The sequence below is a fragment of the Protomyctophum parallelum genome (assembly GCF_964188405.1).
Source record: "Protomyctophum parallelum genome assembly, chromosome: 4".
NCBI classification, from domain to species: domain Eukaryota; kingdom Metazoa; phylum Chordata; class Actinopteri; order Myctophiformes; family Myctophidae; genus Protomyctophum; species Protomyctophum parallelum.
Genome location: NC_139700.1, coordinates 48130313 through 48151726, shown reverse-complemented (window position 1 = coordinate 48151726; position 21414 = coordinate 48130313). Strand labels below are relative to the sequence as shown.

The 21414-nt window shown below is 44.6% G+C and overlaps 1 protein-coding gene across 1 annotated transcript in view; it reads left to right on the top strand.

The window, feature by feature from the left end:
- The window catches only part of ano3 (anoctamin 3), a gene marked incomplete at its 3' end in the record, with an annotated part of 40729 nt that overhangs the window by 12970 nt on the left and 6345 nt on the right, over positions 1–21414 (top strand). The window contains exons 6-17 of the mRNA XM_083763541.1: positions 3155–3207; positions 4572–4693; positions 5350–5484; positions 6890–6983; positions 7724–7784; positions 8148–8230; positions 10812–10952; positions 12627–12791; positions 13864–13900; positions 14203–14314; positions 15542–15599; positions 15787–15884. Coding sequence (XP_083619667.1) covers positions 3155–3207; positions 4572–4693; positions 5350–5484; positions 6890–6983; positions 7724–7784; positions 8148–8230; positions 10812–10952; positions 12627–12791; positions 13864–13900; positions 14203–14314; positions 15542–15599; positions 15787–15884 — 1159 coding nt within the window. The remainder of the gene's footprint in view (positions 1–3154; positions 3208–4571; positions 4694–5349; positions 5485–6889; positions 6984–7723; positions 7785–8147; positions 8231–10811; positions 10953–12626; positions 12792–13863; positions 13901–14202; positions 14315–15541; positions 15600–15786; positions 15885–21414) is intronic.

The window sequence follows — 21414 nt, the reverse complement described above, 5'->3', positions numbered from 1 at the left end:
ATAATGCACCGTCGGAAACAATTACACAGCGTCAGGCTAACGCTACAGCTAACGAAGTGTGTTTGGTCCAACATACTAACAGTCTGACAGGCATTCGTCCGACACCCTACCCAAAACGAAACCTCACAGGTTAGTTTTAACCTGCCACGGGTAAGTTTTAACCTGCCACAGGTTAGTCGTTAACGGCCACGCCTGTCGGGAGCGACGGCGTTGTCGGACTGTTTGTATGTCTGACAAACGTATGTACCCCGTGGAGTGCATGGAGGACTCATGGACTCATCTCATCTGTCTGTTCCAGGGCTCATGGTGTCTATAGTGACCGTGTCAACAGACACTGGTGGCCCCCTCTCTTGCACCACCCCTTACCCATTATCCCTAAACGTATTTGCCATTTTTTACTATTATTAAAACATGTTTAACCCATTTAGGCCTGACGTCGAAATAAAAAAATATTTCCCTCTGAAAGAATATATACCTATTCAAAGATTTGTGCCGCATTTTTACGATTTTTCAAAGATAGCAGTGGCGCGCTATGAACTTGTAGATCTGCTACTTTTCAATAGCTAAAGTATAACAGAATGCTTGAAACACCAAAAGGGGGTTCCCGCCCAAAATGGGTTAAATAGTTTAACTAGCCGATCTACATCGATCGGTTGTGAGCTTGTGGATCGGCTATTTGAAAATGTAATTTTTTTTAATTTATTTTTTTCCTTTTGCCAAAAAATGGCAAAAAAACATAAGGGGGTAAGGGGTGGTACTGTGTCTAAGTCCTGGTGTCATAGTGCCTGTGTCAGTTCCACACTAACTCAGCCGCTCCTCATTCATTAACAATTAACATGGTTAATCATGTAGTTGTGCACCATTCTTGCTCAATTGTGAATCTCGATTCTCACACAATTCACATTTTCTTCTCCATGAAAATGTTCATTGCTCAACAAATGTGGCACCTGGAGCCAACTACTGTGGCTTTAAACAGTGCTCGACTTAAACCTCTCTTGAAGTCTCTCTCTTGTACAGTAGCAAAAACATAAGAGTTACTCAACTTAAACCAAAGAAACCCTGTTAGTTTCGGTATTCACTGTGTACTGTAGCCTATACTGTACTGCACTGTACACTGTGCACCAGTTTCAATTGAGGGCCTCCACTCTCAGGGGGGCCTCCGAGCTCCGTCTGACCGTCAGGCGCCAGTCAACCCCCTGCCTGTGCCCTGCCACCCATGGCCCTCTCTCTCTCTCTCTCTCTCTCTCTCTCTCTCTCTCTCTCATATGCGCTCACTCGCTGCCTTGCTCTCTATAGTTACACCAATTGTCTGTTTATAACCTGGGTAAAATGTGTCGTTGCTGCGTCATCGCACACCGATGTCTGACGCCAATATCGGTAGAGGGCGCTAAGTCCACTGGTTCATGTACTTTTTTATTTGCATTGTAATCCCCATAGGGGGGAATTTTAGATCGCCTCATGTAAGAACTGTAATTGAAAAATAAGCACATCAACTGTTACTACTGCTGAATTAGTTACATTTTCGCTAGAAACAGACGACATGAGGTATATATGGGGAGGTGGGGACTGTACTGTACTGTACTGTACTGTACTGTACTGTACTGTACTGTACTGTAGCGCTGCACTGCACTACTGTACTGTTCTTGTAGGTATTATTAGAGTAGTGTCGATGTACTACTGTAGTTCTTGTAGGTATTATTAGAGTAGTGTTGATGTACTACTGTTGTTCTTGTAGGTATTATTCTAGTAGTGTTGATGTACTACTGTTGTTCTTGTAGGTATTATTAGAGTAGTGTTGATGTACTAATGTTGTTCTTGTAGGTATTATTAGAGTAGTGTTGATGTACTAATGTTGTCCTTGTAGGTATTATTAGAGTAGTGTTGATGTACTAATGTTGTCCTTGTAGGTATTATTAGAGTAGTGTTGATGTACTACTGTTGTTCTTGTAGGTATTATTCTAGTAGTGTTGATGTACTACTGTTGTTCTTGTAGGTATTATTAGAGTAGTGTTGATGTACTACTGTTGTTCTTGTAGGTATTATTAGAGTAGTGTTGATGTACTAATGTTGTTCTTGTAGGTATTATTAGAGTAGTGTTGATGTACTACTGTTGTTCTTGCAGGCATTATTAGAGTAGTGTCGATGTACTACTGTTGTTCTTGTAGGTATTATTAGAGTAGTGTTGATGTACTACTGTTGTTCTTGTAGGTATTATTAGAGTAGTGTTGATGTACTACTGTAGTTCTTGCAGGTATTATTAGAGTAGTGTTGATGTACTGCTGTTGTTCTTGCAGGTATTATTAGAGTAGTGTTGATGTACTACTGTTGTTCTTGTAGGTATTATTAGAGTAGTGTTGATGTACTACTGTTGTTCTTGCAGGTATTATTAGAGTAGTGTTGATGTACTACTGTAGTTCTTGCAGGTATTATTAGAGTAGTGTTGATGTACTACTGTTGTTCTTGCAGGTATTATTAGAGTAGTGTTGATGTACTACTGTAGTTCTTGTAGGTATTATTAGAGTAGTGTTGATGTACTACTGTTGTTCTTGCAGGTATTATTAGAGTAGTGTTGATGTACTACTGTTGTTCTTGTAGGTATTATTAGAGTAGTGTTGATGTACTACTGTTGTTCTTGTAGGTATTATTAGAGTAGTGTTGATGTACTACTGTTGTTCTTGCAGGTATTATTAGAGTAGTGTTGATGTACTACTGTTGTTCTTGTAGGTATTATTAGAGTAGTGTTGATGTACTACTGTTGTTCTTGTAGGTATTATTAGAGTAGTGTTGATGTACTACTGTTGTTCTTGTAGGTATTATTAGAGTAGTGTTGATGTACTACTGTTGTTCTTGTAGGTATTATTAGAGTAGTGTTGATGTACTACTGTTGTTCTTGTAGGTATTATTAGAGTAGTGTCGATGTACTACTGTTGTTCTTGTAGGTATTATTAGAGTAGTGTTGATGTACTACTGTTGTTCTTGTAGGTATTATTAGAGTAGTGTTGATGTACTACTGTTGTTCTTGCAGGCATTATTAGAGTAGTGTCGATGTACTACTGTTGTTCTTGTAGGTATTATTAGAGTAGTGTTGATGTACTACTGTTGTTCTTGTAGGTATTATTAGAGTAGTGTTGATGTACTACTGTTGTTCTTGCAGGTATTAATCGTTTACTGAACGGGACCTATGAGGCGGCCTTCCCTCCACACGAGGTAAGAGGCCATGCTTTCTGCACTTCTTCTTAACCCATTTAGGCCTGACGTCGAAATAAAAAAAAACGTCTTCTGAAAGAATATAATTATAGTCAAAGATTTGTGCCGCATTTTTACGATTTTTCAAAAATAGCAGACCTACTGAATAGCCACTCGGTGGCGCGCTATGAGCTTGTATATCTGCTATTTTTCAATAGCTAAAGTATAACATAATGCTTAGTTAAAACACCAAAAGGGGTTCCCGTCCAGAATGGGTTCACCCCTTTTGCAACCAGATCTTATTTGAATGATGTTTGGGAGACAAGAAACACTTTCCTGGGGGGTTTTATGAGGGTAATGTGTGTTTTTAGATATTTTAGTATTTCAAAGTGTATATGATGTCATGGACACTGGGCTCACTTCCTTCTTGGACTACATTTCCAATAATTCTCCTCCTTGTGGATAGAGGGAGAGATGTATTTCTGAGACAAAATGTAGTGTCCAGGAAGTAAGTGAGATCATTGGTCCATGAAATCATGGACACTTGGAAATACCAAAATGTCTAAAAACACATATTACCCACATGAGAACGCCAAGAAAGTGTTTCTTGTCTTTCAAACATCATTAAAATAAGATCTGGTTGCAAAAGGGGTGAAGTGTCCATTTAAAGGACCACTTCTCAACCTATCTTCGTGTAATTGGTCACTCCAGTCCTCACTAATGTTCACGATCACCATTTTGTTCTTCTCAGTCATGTGTCTCATTGGAGGGCTGTGGTCAGTTCAGAAACCCGTCGACCAGTGACATCAATTCAATTGCAGGCCCTCTATTCCTGTAAAGTTGCAATTCGATCATGGAAGCCATCGTTCTCACAATGAAAAAATTTAATCTTTAACGAATATCTAATCTGCCTAACGATGAGGTCCCTCCTATGATACACAGACTGAGCGTTTTATCATGAAGGTTTTATAGTGAGGAGCAATTATAAGAAGATAGGTTGAAAAGTGGTGAAGTGGTCCTTTAAACGTGACATGGGTTCAACTCATTCAAACCTATCGAATGTCGAATGCATATCATTTTAATATTAAATATTGCAGCCTGATATGTAGTAAAACCTTCTCTTTCTTTCTCTATATACGCCGTCCGCGTTTGGTGCTGAGAAATCGTCTGTCGTCGAACTGTCTGCCTCAGTTTCAGCTTCACCTGTTATCACTTTTTAATCAACTAAAGTAACACTGTGTGATTAAACGTGTCTGCTTTGCTTTCTAATAGCGAGTAAGTTAAAGTCAAAAGCCAAGCGACTCCGATGCCTATGACTCTATGCTCCGAGGACTCCTTATACTGTATAAGAGCAGAGATCGACCTTTTGACCTCTGTGTTGTCAGGGAGGGTACAAGAGCAGACATCCCATCAAGACGCACGGCGCGCAGAACCAGAGACACCTGCTGTATGAGTGCTGGGCGCGCTGGGGCATGTGGTACAAGTACCAACCTCTAGACCTCATCAGGTATGTACTGTGTGTGTGTGTATTTGGTTAAAATGGGTAGGGTTTAAAAAAAAGGCAAAAGCTTGCTCTGGTGCACTGGCCTAAAAGTGGGTCCTTAAAAACTGCTTCAACTTCTAAAATGTATGTAGTATGTGTGTATGTATTTTAAAAGGGGGGCTTTTTTGTAAAACATCCCTGCCCGCAATACCTTCATATATTTAAAAAATAAGTCCAAAATAGGGTTACCAGTGAAGGGCAACCTGCCTATTCACTGGGGACTATGCAAGGCAGAGGCGTCCACCCCCCCGAGTCCAAGTTAGACTAGACCGCATACCTAATACTAGTTAATATAAGCCCTCAATGGGGGTTAGGTTTTTGTGCTAGTAGTAAAGTAGTAAAGTGTGCCGCTTGGGATACTATTTACATTATGAAGAGAGGATATATGCGAAAGAAAATGATTTTTGAGCGATGGAAATAAGCGAATTAGCACAACACCCCATAGCACCATTCAATGCAATTCAATAAAATGAATTGTGGGCTTATGGCAGGGGAAATAGCCAATAATACGCTTTTGCACAAAATAACACCTGGAGCTCTTTGGTGGGGACGTAACAACTACAAATAAAGGTAAGAAAGCCTTCTAGCATTCTCCTTTAATGTGTTTTGTCTCATTTCAGACGTTACTTCGGGGAGAAGATCGGGCTGTACTTTGCGTGGCTCGGTTGGTACACGGGCATGTTGATCCCTGCTGCGTTCGTCGGCCTCTTTGTCTTCCTGTACGGTCTGTTCACCATGGACTCTAGTCAAGTCAGGTCAGTGAACGCACGCACGCACGCACGCATTCAAGCACGCACGCACGCACGCACGCACGCACACACACAAACACACACACAAACAAACACACAAACACACGCACACAATCTGTAAGCTCTGGCAATATACTGCTGAAGGTAACAATGATGAAATGTTCTTATTTCAGCCAGTTAGTTGATTAAAACTATGACAAAAATATATTCGTCAACTCCTATGGGTCTATGTTAGGCTCACGGCTAACTAAAACAAGACAAAAATTAAAACATTCCAGGTGACTAAAATGTTAATTTAAATTTTGAATTTTGAAATTTGAAAGAAATATGAATTGAATTGTATTCTAAACAATTGCTGTAAAATTATCACTGCTTTCTGAAAATGTTAAGCACGGCTAAAAGGCTGTTTCAACCAATCAGATTGCTTCCTTGAAACATTCTATATGCTCACCATATACATTAAGCCTAAGTCGGGTCTCGCTACACCTTACAGCTCTGATCTTGTCAATCCGTATGTCCCACCTCGCTGTCTCACATCGTCCAGCAAAATAACGTCCAGATCCCCAAGTCTGTAATTTAAACTCTTTCAGCGCCACAAGTTTTGGCTTTCGTTGCCAATTAGCCCATTATAAGAAAAGAAAGAAAATGTAATTATATTATGCATGTAATGTGCATGTCATCACCTGTACACCAGATTAGAGGAATTTTCAAAATATGGATAAAAATGTAAAAAAAAGAATAATAAAAGAAAAACTATTTTTTCCACCAAAATAAACTTGGCAATCAGTGCATAATTGGATTCAACTCGTCTTAACGTCTCTGGCATTAAAAAGACCAAAGGAGATCTGGCTTTCAACACTATAGCTCCAACACTTTGGAATGCACTGCCCTTCAGGGTCGGAATCAGTTCCCGAGCAGCCGCTCTACTCCTGCTGCCCCATGTTTAATGGTCATCATTAGGGATGGAGCTCGTAAATTTTTATTGATAACGAGCACCTTATCGAGCCCACTATTGGCGGGAGACGGGAGACAATACATTCTGAACAGTTTACCAATAAAATAATATAAAATAAACTGTTTAATGCGTGTGCCATCACTTTAAAAGTGACAGCACTGGTTGGCAGGTATCAATACACTTTTAGACAGACATGTTTGTGCCAGCATGGATGATTACATTTATTTCTTGATCGCCTCTTGTCTTGATTGTTTAAGCCCAAAGCTTATTGATAACGGGTACTCAATAAGCTTGTCCGGATATCGGTTATCGAGCTCCTTCCCTAGTCATCATGGCTGCTAACATGCTGTTTGTTTCTTCAGTAAGGAGATCTGTGTGGCCAACACCACCATCAAGTGTCCTCTGTGTGTTGTTAACATGTTGTTAACATGATGTATGTTGTTAATGTGTTAACAGTAAAGAGATCTGCGAGGCCAACACCACCATCATGTGTCCGATGTGTGAGGACTGCAATCCCTGGACGCTGAGTGACAGCTGCGTGTTCGCCAAGGTCAGTGTGGAGGTTCATAAGGTCAGTGTGGAGGTCGTAAGGTCAGTGTGGAGGTCGTAAGGTCAGTGTGGAGGTCGTAAGGTCAGTGTGGAGGTCGTAAGGTCAGTGTGGAGGTCGTAAGGTCAGTGTGGAGGTCGTAAGGTCAGTGTGGAGGTCGTAAGGACAGTGGGGAGGTCGTAAGGTCAGTGCGGAGTGTACTGGATATCTTAAACTCACAATCAAAGTGTAATGAAGTCGAAGTCCAGATCAAGGAAAGGTTTAAAAGTGTTGAGAACACAATCACAGATTTATTACAAGAGCGCTCCTGGAGAATGACACAACACCAAAGTATCATGACATCTCCTGATTACAAGTTTCCAACCTCTCTTATACAATTTGAGAGTTCTCAAAATAAAAACACACATGGTTGAAAAGCAACAAGACACTCCTTTAACACATGGCCTTATGTGGCCAACACATGGCCTTATATGGCTGTTCTTCCAGTCTGCTAGAATTCACACAAATTGTGTCAGCAGTTATCTTACATAGACTGAAATGTCATTTTCCCATTACAGGAGGTCACCCCAATGAAACCCCAATGATACCTCCCCGAAAATAGCGCCGGGACAATTCTAAGATGACCCAATTTGATTCTCTGTTGAAAAAATTACTTCCATGACACGAGTTACTTAGTGTCTTCTGTACTTCTGTACAATGTTCAACAACTTAGTTTCTAATAATTGCTTTCCTCTGTTCTCTAGGTGACCCATCTTTTTGACAATGGGGGAACCGTGTTTTTCGCCATCTTCATGGCGATATGGGGTAAGTACTGTACGAGAGTGTTCCAAAGGGTTTGAGGAAGTTTTTTCTCTATGGAGAATTACATGGGGTCATCTTAAAATCGTCTCGTACAGTATAAGAATTGTGTTCCAAAAATAAACAAACTGTCTCTGCGATATTGCCGGGGATGTGTCTCTGTATCGTTTTTCAAACACAGTTCTTAGATGAGGTGATCTATGGGGCTTATAATACAAAAAAATAAATACACAAACCCGTGGACTTTCACACTCACTCCAGAAGGCCACTATATTCCACACTCACCGGAGGAGCGGATCAATAATATTGATTGATTGATTGATTGATTGATTGATATATTGATTGATTGATTGATTGATTGTGTCATAGCCACCGTGTTCCTGGAATTCTGGAAGAGGCGTCGAGCAGAGCTGACCTACGACTGGGACCTGATCGACTGGGAGGAGGAGGAGGTCATCAATACCTCATCAATACCTTGTTTTCAAAAGTAGCTATTTTTGCCATTGTAACTAGGGTTGTCCCGATCGGATCGGGTGATCGGAAATCGGGGCCGATCACGTCATTGTCAAATGATCAGAATCAGATCGGGAGCCAAAAATCGTAATCGGGACATCCCTAGTATCAATATAATATCCATATCATGATATTAGACTGGTTATTGTCTGTGATTTGGGATATTGTATTATTGTGTATGATATGGCATAAATGTGTTCTATAAATATGAATATCAGATCGGGAAAAATCTATATTGGAATCAAATGATCGGAATCAGATCGGGAGCCAAAAAATGTGATCGGGACATCCCGAAATTGTAACGAAGGCTCTCACGAGAGTTTCACATATGGAGACGACAGAGACATCTAGTGTTGACATCAGGTCAATGCAGGAACTCCTTATATGGACATGGACGACTGCACTGTTGATTTCGTTGACTAAAACTAAGACGAAAAATGTTCGTCGACTACCATTTTTCACTGGTGAAAACTAAATAGAAACTAAAACTAAGACTAAATTTATTGACAATTTCGTCAACAAATAAAAACTAGACTAAAATGTTAGGAAGGGACTAGTGGACAAGAGATCTACAAACCGATCTACACGACTCGTTGTGAGCTTGTATATCTGCTATTTTCAGCAGGTGTAAAACAGTCATTACGACGGCATCAAGGCCCACCAAAATACATTTTAGTCGACTAAATCAACTGTAGATTTATTCGACTAAAATCTTATGACATTTAGTCGACTAAAACTAGACTAATGCTAAAACAGTCCAGGTTACTGAAATGTGACTAAAACAAATTTCAAGAGACTATATGACTAAAACTATTTGCTGCCAAAAACAACACTTAGGCCCACGTTATTAACCCTGACGTCTCGCGCAGAGCCATAGAGTAAGAGACATTGCGGGGGTCGAAAATTGAGCAGCATGGAGCGCTGTTCGTGCAGCCTAGACAGTGACAATTAAGCTGGAGTTTGAAATGCATTGTTTTCAACGAGGGCGTCACAAATATCAGCAATTTTAGGCATGTGTGCATCATGACAACTGCTTTAACCCGGTTAAGGTTTCCACTGGACACACACTGGTCTGATCAACCCATTCTGACCTGAGATCAGATTAAAAAAATGTCGTTCTTCGATTTTTCAAAAATAGCAGACCTACAAGCTAAAGCATAACGTGATGCTAACACCAAAATGGGTTCCCGTTCAGAATGGGTTAACAGTTTTAATGCCGAGATTAAACCAAATAAAATCCACTTTAAAACGGTGTAAATCGCTTGTCGTAGTGTTCAGAAAATTATTCCAAAGTGGCAATCACAACAACAGAGCGGAAGAGGAACGCGCCCGCACCGCGTCACCGCCGCGAAAAAAATATCTAAAATAAAATCATTTAAGCTCATTAAAGCTGGGCTGATGCCCGCGAGTCCAGTGCATTTTGCCTACTTCCGTGTCCAGGACATTATTGTCGCTCCTCGCAATGCTCTTCGCCAATAGAAGTCTATGTAGAATTGGACTGCATGGCCCCATGAAGTGAACAGAGTTGTCGTATCTCTGTCTTACTCTGTGGCTCTGGTCTCGTGTAGCCAGACAACTATATTCCACAATCTCCGAATGCTATATAGAGTGGAGCTACACCTCCCGCAATCGGAGTAAGGAAGCTGCCATTTCCGTTCACTAAAATTATATTTTAAAATATCTTTAGGCTGCATCTCGTCTTATCATATTTATTTCTATTTCTGCTAAGCAGCAAGGTATATTATGCTTAGATGCTTCTATTTATATAAGGGTAAACATTGCGACTGAAAAGACGAAACGGAAGTGGGGAGGAGGCTCGATCACTTCCACTTTATTGCTTACTTGTGAGCTTCCGTTGCTCCAGACTGTATGATGGAAGCTTTTGAACATTGCGAGAGGAAACAGTCTGGCAATGCGAAGCTAACCCTGAAATGAGAGGCAAGAAATACATGGGGGTGCTGTGATTGACAGACTCTGATTGGCCCTTCCACTGCTTGATTTGTGCTAAACGCCCACCCAGTGCTCTGGGCCAGACTGACCGGTCTGCAGAACACACATGATGTTAACCGATTGTAATCAATATCAAATCATATATCTAAAGCTTGTTATGCATGGATCAATATCATATCATATATATGGATCTAATGCTTGTTATGCATGGATCAATATCATATCATATATGGATCTAATGCTTGTTATGAATGGATCAATATCATATAACTTACTGATCGAATGCCTGTTATCCATGGATCCGTAACATACATAGTATGAGCCAATCATTCTTCTAGGGATGGCCAGAATTATCAATACATTGATGAATAATTCCTGATTTTCCCTCTCTCTCTCTCTCTCTCTCTCTCTCTCTCTCTCTCTCTCTCGCTCTCTCTCTCTAAAAAAAAACCCTGATTGGGACATCCCTACTATGAATGTTCTTACTGTAAAGTAACAGTAGGTTATAGTAGGTCATAGATCTCCATCCCTAAATGTTCTTAAAGTGACAGTAGATCACTGCTCTTTCAGGACGAGCTGCGACCACAGTTTGAAGCCAAGTACTCCAGGGTGGAAAGGGTTAACCCCATCTCTGGCAAACCTGAGCCTTTCCAACCGTTCACCGACAAACTGAGCAGACTCCTGGTGTCTGTGTCTGGAATCTGCTTTATGGTGATTATTATTGTTGTTGTTGTTGTTATTATTATCATCATTGTGTCTGTGTCTGGACTCTATGCTAAAATACACTATAATCATGATTACTTTAGTGTTTACATTATTTAGCATGGTATCTGCTTCATGGTAAAGAGGTGTTTAAATATAGTGTAGCAGAGTGGCTCACAGCCTCCGCCTGATGGTGGCGCTATAGTGTAGCAGAGTGGCTCACAGCCTCAGCCTGATGGTGGCGCTATAGTGTAGCAGACTGGCTCACAGCCTCAGCCTGATGGTGGCGCTATAGTGTAGCAGAGTGGCTCACAGCCTCAGCCTGATGGTGGCGCTATAGTGTAGCAGACTGGCTCACAGCCTCAGCCTGATGGTGGCGCTATAGTGTAGCAGAGTGGCTCACAGCCTCAGCCTGATGGTGGCGCTATAGTGTAGCAGAGTGGCTCACAGCCTCAGCCTGATGGTGGCGCTATAGTGTAGCAGAGTGGCTCACAGCCTCAGCCTGATGGTGGCGCTATAGTGTAGCAGAGTGGCTCACAGCCTCAGCCTGATGGTGGCGCTATAGTGTAGCAGAGTGGCTCACAGCCTCAGACTGATGGCCTCAAATGTATATTGTTCTCCCCTGAGCCAGTTAGGGTTATCCCTTTTGGCTTAGTGGTTAAAGGATAATTCCATACTAAAATGCTTTCCTACCTTTCTTTGTAGTTGTTACGTCCCCATCAAAGAGGTACAGGTGTTATTTTGTGCAAAAGCTCCTTATTGGCTATTTCCCCTACCATAAGCCCTAAATGAATTGCATTGAATTGAATGGGGCTATGGGGTGTTGTGCTAATTCGCTTATTTCCATTGCTCAAAATTATAATTTCTTTGTATATATCCTCTCTTCATAATGTAAATATTATCCCAAGCGGCACACTTTACTACTTCTTTCGATGGAAATAAGCAAACTAGCATAACACCCCATAGCCCCATTCAATTCCCATTCAATGCAATGCAATTCATTGAGGGCTTATGGAAGGGGAAATAGCCAATAAGGAGCTTTTGCACAAAAAACACCTGGACCTCTTTGGTGGGGACGTAACGACTACAAAGAAAGGTAAGAAAGATAAGAAAGCATTCTAGCATGGAATTCTCCTTTAAGATAATGGTTAAGAATATACTATAATTTGCAGTCTAGCTTGGTGTGTGTGTGTGTGTGTGTTGTGTCCTAACTCAGCCATGGCTCAATATCTCCCCCCAGTGGACAAACAATCCTGTCAATCACACGATACCAAATTCCAATTCCAATTATTGTACTGATGATTTATTTGTAACCACTTTATGCTGGTCATAATAGGATATGATAGCAGATCTGCAAGCTCACAATGCAACCATTTGTGAGCTTGTAGATCTACAATTTTTGTGGAGTTTTGTGGAGTAATTTAAAGTAACGATATAAAATGGAATAGTGTTTGGTCCATATTTCAGATCTCTCTGGTCCTGACAGACAGTGTTTGGTCCATATATTTCAGATCTTTCTGGTCCTGACAGACAGTGTTTGGTCCATATATTTCAGATCTTTCTGGTCCTGACAGACAATGTTTGGTCCATATTTCAGATCTCTCTGGTCCTGACAGACAGTGTTTGGTCCATATATTTTAGATCTTTCTGGTCCTGACAGACAGTGTTTGGTCCATATTTCAGATCTCTCTGGTCCTGACCGCGGTGTTTGCCGTGGTGGTCTTCAGGCTGATTGCCATGGAGAAGTTCGCCTCGTTCGACTGGGAGTTTGTGAAGAAGAACTGGCAGTTCGCCACCTCCGGCACCGGAGTGTGCATCAACTTCATGATCATCATGTCCCTCAACGTGGTGAGTGAACTTTAACGTAGGCTTCGAATGTTATCAACCGGTATTCTTGGTTTCATCTTGGTATAATTTTGTGGTATACCCACTATCTAGCCTCCCCCCAAAAGAGAGGCAGGCAGGCAGGCAGGCTGACTGACTGACTGACTGACTGACTAACTGACTGACTGACTGACTGACTGACTGACTGACTGACTGACTGACACTGACTGTGTGTGTGCGCGCTCACGCGTGTGCGCGCGTGTGTGACACAGACAGTAGGCAGGCTTTAGACTGGATCAGGCTTTCCACAGCTACCCCACACAACACAGAAGAGCAGATCGAAGCTCTCAATGTTTTAACCATAATACAACAAATTATACAATTACTAAACACAAATCACACCTGAATTGGATTGCAATACTTTACAATTCCATCATAAAAAAAGTCGCGGGGCCCCCGGGCTGCAGCCCACCCTCGCCCAACTGTAAATCCGGGCCTGACTGTATAGAGCAGTACCACCCTCTACAAGGACCCAGGAAATAATTCCCCGTTCATTTTCCTCAAAAAGTATTTATTTAAAGACCTTTTAAGCCTCGTACAAAGCCAACTCGAGTTGTGACAAATCATGACAACAAACACATTTTTTGGGGCCGAACAAATAATTAGAAGGAAAAGAATGCAGGTTACAACACTTTTTTTGTTGTTTTTCTTCTTTGTAATTATTTGTTTGGTCCATCATATTGCCATGATTTGTCACAACTCCAGTTGGCTTTGTACGACGCTTAAAAGGAAAAATGCATTGGGAATTTTTCCTGGGCCTGGTGTCGTCATGAAAGGGGGCGGGACTGGAACGTTCTATACGTCTCGCTAGGAGTGTCTCACCAGCCGACACACAAGAGGAGCTTGAATGAACTTTCCCAGGAAAGGGGAAGTGTGGAGCTCTCTGCTGGAACTGTTTCCCCCGCAAAGCAAAGCTTTATTACGCCAACAATAACAGTATCCAGGGGGTCATGTTTACCAGATCATAAAAATCATGTTTTTTTTCCCCATGTGGAAGCTCATTCATGCTGTCTTCTGTCTTTCGTCTTCTTGTCAGGTTTATGAGAAAGTGGCCTATCTTCTGACCAACCTAGGTGAGCACTGCCCTGTCACTTGTTGATTACCTTTTGATTCATTGAATATAATTTGGTGGAGTATTATTGTTTTTGTATCTTATCAACGATGCAATTAACCATTTGAATCAGTAGGCTATTTCATATTTTGCCACACAATGAAATGTTGTGGAAGAATTGTGAAAGTAAAGAGCCCGTTTAAAAGCTCAGAAGCATCATTATTATTATTATTATTAGTATTAGTATTAGTATTAGTATTAGTATTAGTATTAGTATTAGTATTAGTATTAGTATTAATAATTACTATTATTATTATATTACAGAGCATCCTCGCACAGAGTCAGAATGGGAGAACAGCTTCGCTCTCAAGATGTTTCTGTTCCAGTTTGTGAACCTGAACAGCTCTACTTTCTACATCGCTTTCTTCCTGGGAAGGTACCGTAACTATAGATATAGCCTTCAAGTTATTTGTTCCTGGGAAGGTACCGTAACTATAGATATAAAAGTTATATAAAAACGACATGAATTGGCCAGAGCTTTAGGTAGCTGGTGCTACCTATAAGGTAGGTAGCTTTAGGTAGCTGGTGCTACCTATAAGGTAGGTAGCTTTAGGTAGCTGGTGCTACCTATAAGGTAGGTAGCTTTAGGTAGCTGGTGCTACCTATAAGGTAGGTAGCTTTAGGTAGCGGGTGCCAGACCAATCTGTAACATGTTCGGAGATGGGGGATTTTGTTCGAACTTTAATATTATCTATAGACCGCGGGGTCGCTGGAGGCCCAACGAGGCCTACTATAGCGCTTCGATCACTGTTTTCATTAGCAGGAAGATGGATTAATGATTTATTACACGCCGATCATGCCTATTTCCTCCCGTTTTGGCTGTTTTTACATAGACGCTATAGCGGTGGTTAGCAAAAAATACTGCCTGTGCAAAGTTAAGTTTATCTCGTTCTCTTGTTCTCGGGTGTCAAGGAGTTGACCCTGACTGCTGGTTGTCCCAAAAACAAGACATATATGCAGGGGTGACCCCAGCCTTTTATTTGGAACCAATGCTCGTTAAAATGTAGAACTATTTATGTCCAGTAAATGAGTCAATGTGTTGAATCATGAATGAATGCATTAATTAATGATTTTATTTGGCATTACAAATTCAATAATACTCACATGTACAGCATTGAAAGAACATTGATTATTCCATAATTCCACAGTCAGTCAGTGGTTTTCAACTCTTTTCATATCAAGGCCCATTATTTATTTTGATCATAAGGGTCATTTGGTTACCAACTCTCCATCAAGGACCACCGGTGGTCCCCCGGACCACTGGTTGAGAACCACTAACATACAGTGTTGAACATCAGGGTAGCACCCAAAAACGAAATCAATACTTTTCTTTTTTCTATTGTTGTTCTTTACATTTTGTATTTTTACTCTTACACTACATTTATTTGAAAACTACTAGTTTTTTTGATTATTATTAAAACCACTTCAACCCTGTACATTTTGGCCATTTCATGTCTGTGTGTGTGTGTGTGTGTGTGTGTGTGTGTGTGTGTGTGTGTGTGTGTGTGTGTGTGTGTGTGTGTGTGTGTGTGTGTGTGTGTGTGTGTGTGTGTGTGTGTGTGTGTGTGTGTGTGTGTGTGTGTGTGTGTGTGTGTGTGTGCAGGTTCGCTGGCAGGCCTGGGAAATACAACAAACTGTTTAATCGATGGAGACTGGAGGAGGTGAGTGATGATTTATATTTAAGTACTTAATTACTGAAGTAAAAATTTGAGGTTCTTCAACTTTACTGGAGCGTTTCCAACTGTCAGTACTTTTAATTCTATACTCCACAAAGTATACATTACTTAATCAGGTTGCTTCCTAGAAACGATACAATTGTATTTAATCATGACATATTTCTCTCCTCAGTGTCATCCCAGCGGCTGTCTGATTGATCTGTGTCTGCAGATGGGAGTGATAATGTTCTTCAAGCAGATATGGAACAACTTCATGGAGCTGGGATATCCGTAAGTTATCATTCATGAGCATTTAATATCGTTTCACTAGTAGGAATAAACACGCCATTGGGGAGGTTTAAGGAATTTATTGACAAGAAATGGAGGGATGAAGGAGGGATGAATGAATGCGGATGTGTAGGTTCCGGGGGGGTCGCCGACCCTGGAGTCTTTGGGGAGGAGGTCGAATGGCACTCGTCGTGTGGCGTTCGTCATAAGGCGTTCGTCTTACGGTGCGCATGGACGATATCCCCCCGCAGGAACCTGATAAGGAGAGGAGAGAGTTTTGTTTTAATCGTTTGATCCACTTTTGGCGAGGTGGATGCAGTAGCTCCTTTGGGGGGAGCGGGGAGAGGAGCTGCAATGGAGGTGAAGGGGTGGGGGTGGGTTGCGAGAAGCCTGTAGGGAGGCGGCTGGTGTGCGACGCAGCGAGGCAGGCGAAGCATGGAGGATTCTGGGTGGTACTGGGCAGGTATAAATGGGGGCAGGTAGATTGACGTGGAGGGCGGAGAGTGGCATGAAGGGCAGGGCCAATGCGCGTTTCTCCTCCTCCTGAACATCAGTTGTTCCAACTCCATTTCACTAGTAGGAATAAACACGCCATTGGGGAGGTTTAAGGAATTTATTGACAAGAAATGGAGGGATGAAGGAGGGATGAATGAATGCGGATGTGTAGGTTCCGGGGGGGTCGCCGACCCTGGAGTCTTTGGGGAGGAGGTCGAATGGCACTCGTCGTGTGGCGTTCGTCATAAGGCGTTCGTCTTACGGTGCGCATGGACGATATCCCCAAAAAGGACAAACGGGCCGCGACTACTTATTGAGGGAAGCAGGGAGGTTCGTACGGGTGGAACTGGTAGGCTTGGGAAGCCCATCTGCCAAGCAGGTGGGCGGCGAGGTCTTGGGGGGCCTCGGCTGGCAGCGGTGGATGCTGCGCCGATGTGGGGGGAGTGCTGTGGAAGTTGTTACTAGAGGAGGTGGAGAGCGTGGCGAGGTCTATGGGAAGGGAGAGTTGTAGGGGTGGAGCGAGGTTGCCGTGGCTACTGAGGGTGACTAGAGGAGGCAGAGAGCATGGCTAGGTCTAGGGAAAGGAGAGTTGTAGGGGTGGAGCGAGGTGGCCGTGGTTACTGAAAGTGACTAGAGGAGGCAGAGCGTGGCTAGGTCTAGGGAAGGGAGAGTTGTAAGGGCGGAGGAGCGAGGTGGCCGTGGCTAGTGAAATTGACTGGAGGAGGTTGGAGAGCGTGGCGAGGTCTGGGGAAGGGAGAGTTGTAAGGGCGGAGGAGCGAGGTGGCCGTGGCTAGTGAAATTGACTGGAGGAGGTTGGAGAGCGTGGCGAGGTCTAGGGAAGGGAGAGTTGTAAGGGCGGAGGAGCGAGGTGGCCGTGGCTAGTGAAATTGACTGGAGGAGGTTGGAGAGCGTGGCGAGGTCTGGGGAAGGGAGAGTTGTAAGGGCGGAGGAGCGAGGTGGCCATGGCTACTGAAATTGACTGGAGGAGGTTGGAGAGCGTGGCGAGGTCTAGGGAAGGGAGAGTTGTAAGGGCGGAGGAGCGAGGTGGCCGTGGCTAGTGAAATTGACTGGAGAAGGTTGGAGAGCGTGGCGAGGTCCAGGGAAGGGGGAGTTGTGAGGGCGGAGGAGCGAGGTGGCTGTGGCTAGTGAGGGCCGAGGAGGGTGGAAGGCCGCTACGGAGAGGTGTCGAGGGGAAGTTCCGGGGGAGAAAGGTGACTTGGGCATACACATCACATGTCGCAAGGTCTTAACGCTTAACGCCGAATAATTTTCATTGTATTTATACTCTGAATCTATACACGTGACAAAAGAGTCTGAACCTGTGCCTGAACCTAAACCTGAACCTGAAATTGAGGGTCTGGGGCAGGATACGGGTCTGAGAGAGGAACCCGTGTCTGTGCGTAGTTTGTATTCTAGGTCCCCAAAAAAAACAAAAAACAAGCAAGGTCTAGAACTGGGGGTGGGAGTGGGTCGGGAGGAAGGTGGATCGAGCGTGGGGGAAGTGGTCTAGCTGGATCTCCTGGGGCAGGCACTCTCGGAGCGGCCCTGGTCTGGCCGTGGAGAGAGGGAGGGGGGGACGGGGAGGGTACGAGGAAGGGAGAGAGGGGAGTGAGGCGGCGGGCAGCGGATCATCTGTAAATGACAAAAGACAAATATTGCAAATATGGACTAATAACAAGGCACATTTGTCCTAGCACGGTGACCAAAACATTTGACGTGGAATATTGCGGATATGGACTGATAACAAGGCACATTTGTCCTGGCACGGTGACCAAACATTTGACATGGAATATTACGAATATGGACTATTATGAAAAGGGGTACCACGGTGGCGAGGTGGCTGGGAGGGGATGGGGGGACGGGAGAGGGGGGATAGGAGAGAGGGAGGAGGGATAGGAGAGAGGGAGGGGACGGGGGGGGGGGGGTAGGAGGGGTGGAGGGGAGTTGGGCGGGAAGACCGCTGGGGTTGCTGTGGAGAGAGAAAAATTGGGAGGAGGGGGGGAGAGGGTAGGAGGGGTCGGAAAGGACGCTGGGGGGTAGCAGCGTGGAGTGAACGCTGGGGAGATCCAGCGTAGGGTGGTAGGTGGCCAGGAGGGGAGGGTAGGCGGGTGAGGCCTGTGGGAAGGCAAGAGAGGCCGAGGGAAAGGTGGGCAGAGCCTGGAGAGGGGGGGCCGGGAGGGGAGGGTAGGCGGGTGAGGCCTGTGGGAAGGCAAGAGAGGCCGAGGGAAAGGTGGGCAGAGCCTGGGGAGGGGGGGCCGGGAGGGGAGGGTAGGCGGGTGAGGCCTGTGGGAAGGCAAGAGAGGCCGAGGGAAAGGTGGGCAGAGCCTGGGGAGGGGGGGCCGGGGGGGGGAGGGTAGGCGGGTGAGGCCTGTGGGAAGGCAAGAGAGGCCGAGGGAAAGGTGGGCGGAGCCTGGGGAGGGGGGGCCGGGAAGGGAGGGTAGGCGGGTGAGGCCTGTGGGAAGGCATGAGAGGCCGGAGGGAGGGTGGGCGGAACCTCGGCAGGAGAAGCCATGAGGGAGGCGGGCGGAGCCTCGGCGGAGGCGGGCAGAGAGTGGGGGGACGGGACAGGGGGACGGGGGATGGGAGAGAGGGAGGGGGGGATAGGAGAGAGGGAGGGGACGGGGGAGGGGGGGCATGTCATACGTCACAAATACAAAGTAGTTATCGTGAAACAAGTATAAACTAAGAACCTAACAGTGGAGTATCTATGTCAACTATGCGTACTATACTATATTATAGTATACGATATACAAAGTGTACTATTTACAATTTTACAATTTAGGCATTTAGCAGACGCTCTTAATCCAGAGCGACTTACATTTAAGCAAGAACAAAGCATGGGAATACATCACATAAAAAGCATTTATCATGAAACATGCGTAAGCTAAGAAAGTAACAGTGGAATATTTATATAGTGAAACTATACATACACTATACATATAAACTATACATCTTTACTACTATGCTATATATGTGTACTATGGCGTGCTATGACTACATACAATACAATTACAGTGCTGTCTACATAACATGCTATAAGTCTGTATCAAATGCTATATATAATCTATGAAGTGCTAGGCTACGTAAAAGCAATCCTGGTGCTGAATGAAAGGCTGAAAGAAGGCTGGGGCCTGAGAGAGGCACTGGGAGCGTGGCTGGCTGAATGAATGGCTGAAGGAATGGCTGGGGCCTGAGAGAGGCGCTGGGGGCGTGGCTAGCTGAATGAAGCCTGGGGCCTGAGAGGGACAGTGGGAGCGTGACTGGCTGAATGAATGGCTGAAGGAATGGCTGGGGTCTGAGAGAGGCGCTGGGGGCGTGGCTAGCTGAATGAAGCCTGGGGCCTGAGAGGGACGGTGGGAGCGTGACTGGCTGAATGAATGGCTGAAGGAATGGCTGGGGCCTGAGAGGGACGGTGGGAGCGTGGCTGGCTGAATGAAAGGCTGAAAGAATGGCTGGGGCTGAGTGAGAGACTGAGAGCAGGAACAAAAGCATGTCATGCGTCACGAATATGAAACTATGTCAACTATGCGTGCTATGCTATATTATATTAGCCGATAAACATGTGTACTAAGAAGTGCTAGGGCTACGTAAAGTGCACATCTGGTGCTGAATGAATGGCTGAAGGGGTGGCTGGGGTCTGTGAGGGGAGCTGGGAGCATGGCTGGCTGGCTGAATGGAAGGCTGAATGGCTGGGGATGGGAGGCTGGGAGCATGGCTGTCTGACTGGGTGAATGGCAAGCAAGGGTTATGTCCATACGGTATGATATGCACGACATAAAGAAGCTTGGCTGCAAGGAAGCACTGTGAAAGTGTGAACCGTTAACGTTAAAGAAGGCTGCATGGAAGCCTGAGACTGAGTGCAGTCCGTTAGCTGGCCTTCAGCGGCCCCGTGTGGTTTCAGCAGGAACTGCTTCTGGTTGTGGCTGTCACGGAGTGATGACGTGACGGGCTGCGCGTAGTGTGAGCTTGGGCATGAATGGAAAGCCCTGGGCTACGCTGTGGCTTAATGAAAGGACGGACGGTTGAATGAAACTTAGCTTTGTGGGTTGTAGTGTTGGGGAGGCGGATGGATCGTTCTGTTTGGCTCGAACGGCGTGACGCTTGGGCTGTGGGTGATGTCGTCTGATCGGCGAGGGTCCCGTGTCGTCACGGTGTGCCGGTTTTGAGGTTGGGGAGGCCATCTGTCTGTGTATCCCGTGGCGAACGTGTCTACGCGAAGGAGGTAGAAAGCTGGTTCCGTGGACGAACGGTGAGTGAGGAAAAGGTAGTAATAAACATTGCGAGAAGCCTGTAGGGAGGCGGCTGGTGTGCGACGCAGCGAGGCAGGCGAAGCATGGAGGATTCTGGGTGGTACTGGGCAGGTATAAATGGGGGCAGGTAGATTGACGTGGAGGGCGGAGAGTGGCATGAAGGGCAGGGCCAATGCGCGTTTCTCCTCCTCCTGAACATCAGTTGTTCCAACTCCATTACATTATTATGAAGCTGGCATGTGGGTCATGACGAAAGAATAAGGTTGCGGATACAAGCAGCCAAAATTAGTTTTCTCAGACGGGTGGCTGGCATCTCCCTTCGAGATAGGGTGAGAAGTTCAGTCACGCGAGAGAGAGACTCGGAGTAGAGTCGCTGCTTCTTCGCCTGCGAAGGAGCCAGCTTAGGTGGTTCGGGCATCTGGTTAGGATGCCTCTTGGGGCGTCTCCCTATAGGGAGGTCCTTGAGGCACGTCCCACTGGGTGGAGACCCTGGGGCAGACCAAGGCACTCACTGGCCTTGGATCGCCTGATTAAAACATATATCTCATCAAAATATATTGAAGTAACTTGAAGGTACCCTTCTTTAATATGTCATCATGACTTTTCACCAAAAAAACTAAAACTAATTGCTCATGGCGGGATCATAGGGGGCAAAATCGGTGAAAAACTTTATTTTTTTAATATTCCTAAAAAAAGGAAATGGAGCTGGGAACTTCTCCTTAATTTGGTCCACCCATTCCTGGGATATGTGAGAATGGTTGAGTGAAAAAAACAAAAAACATTGTGGG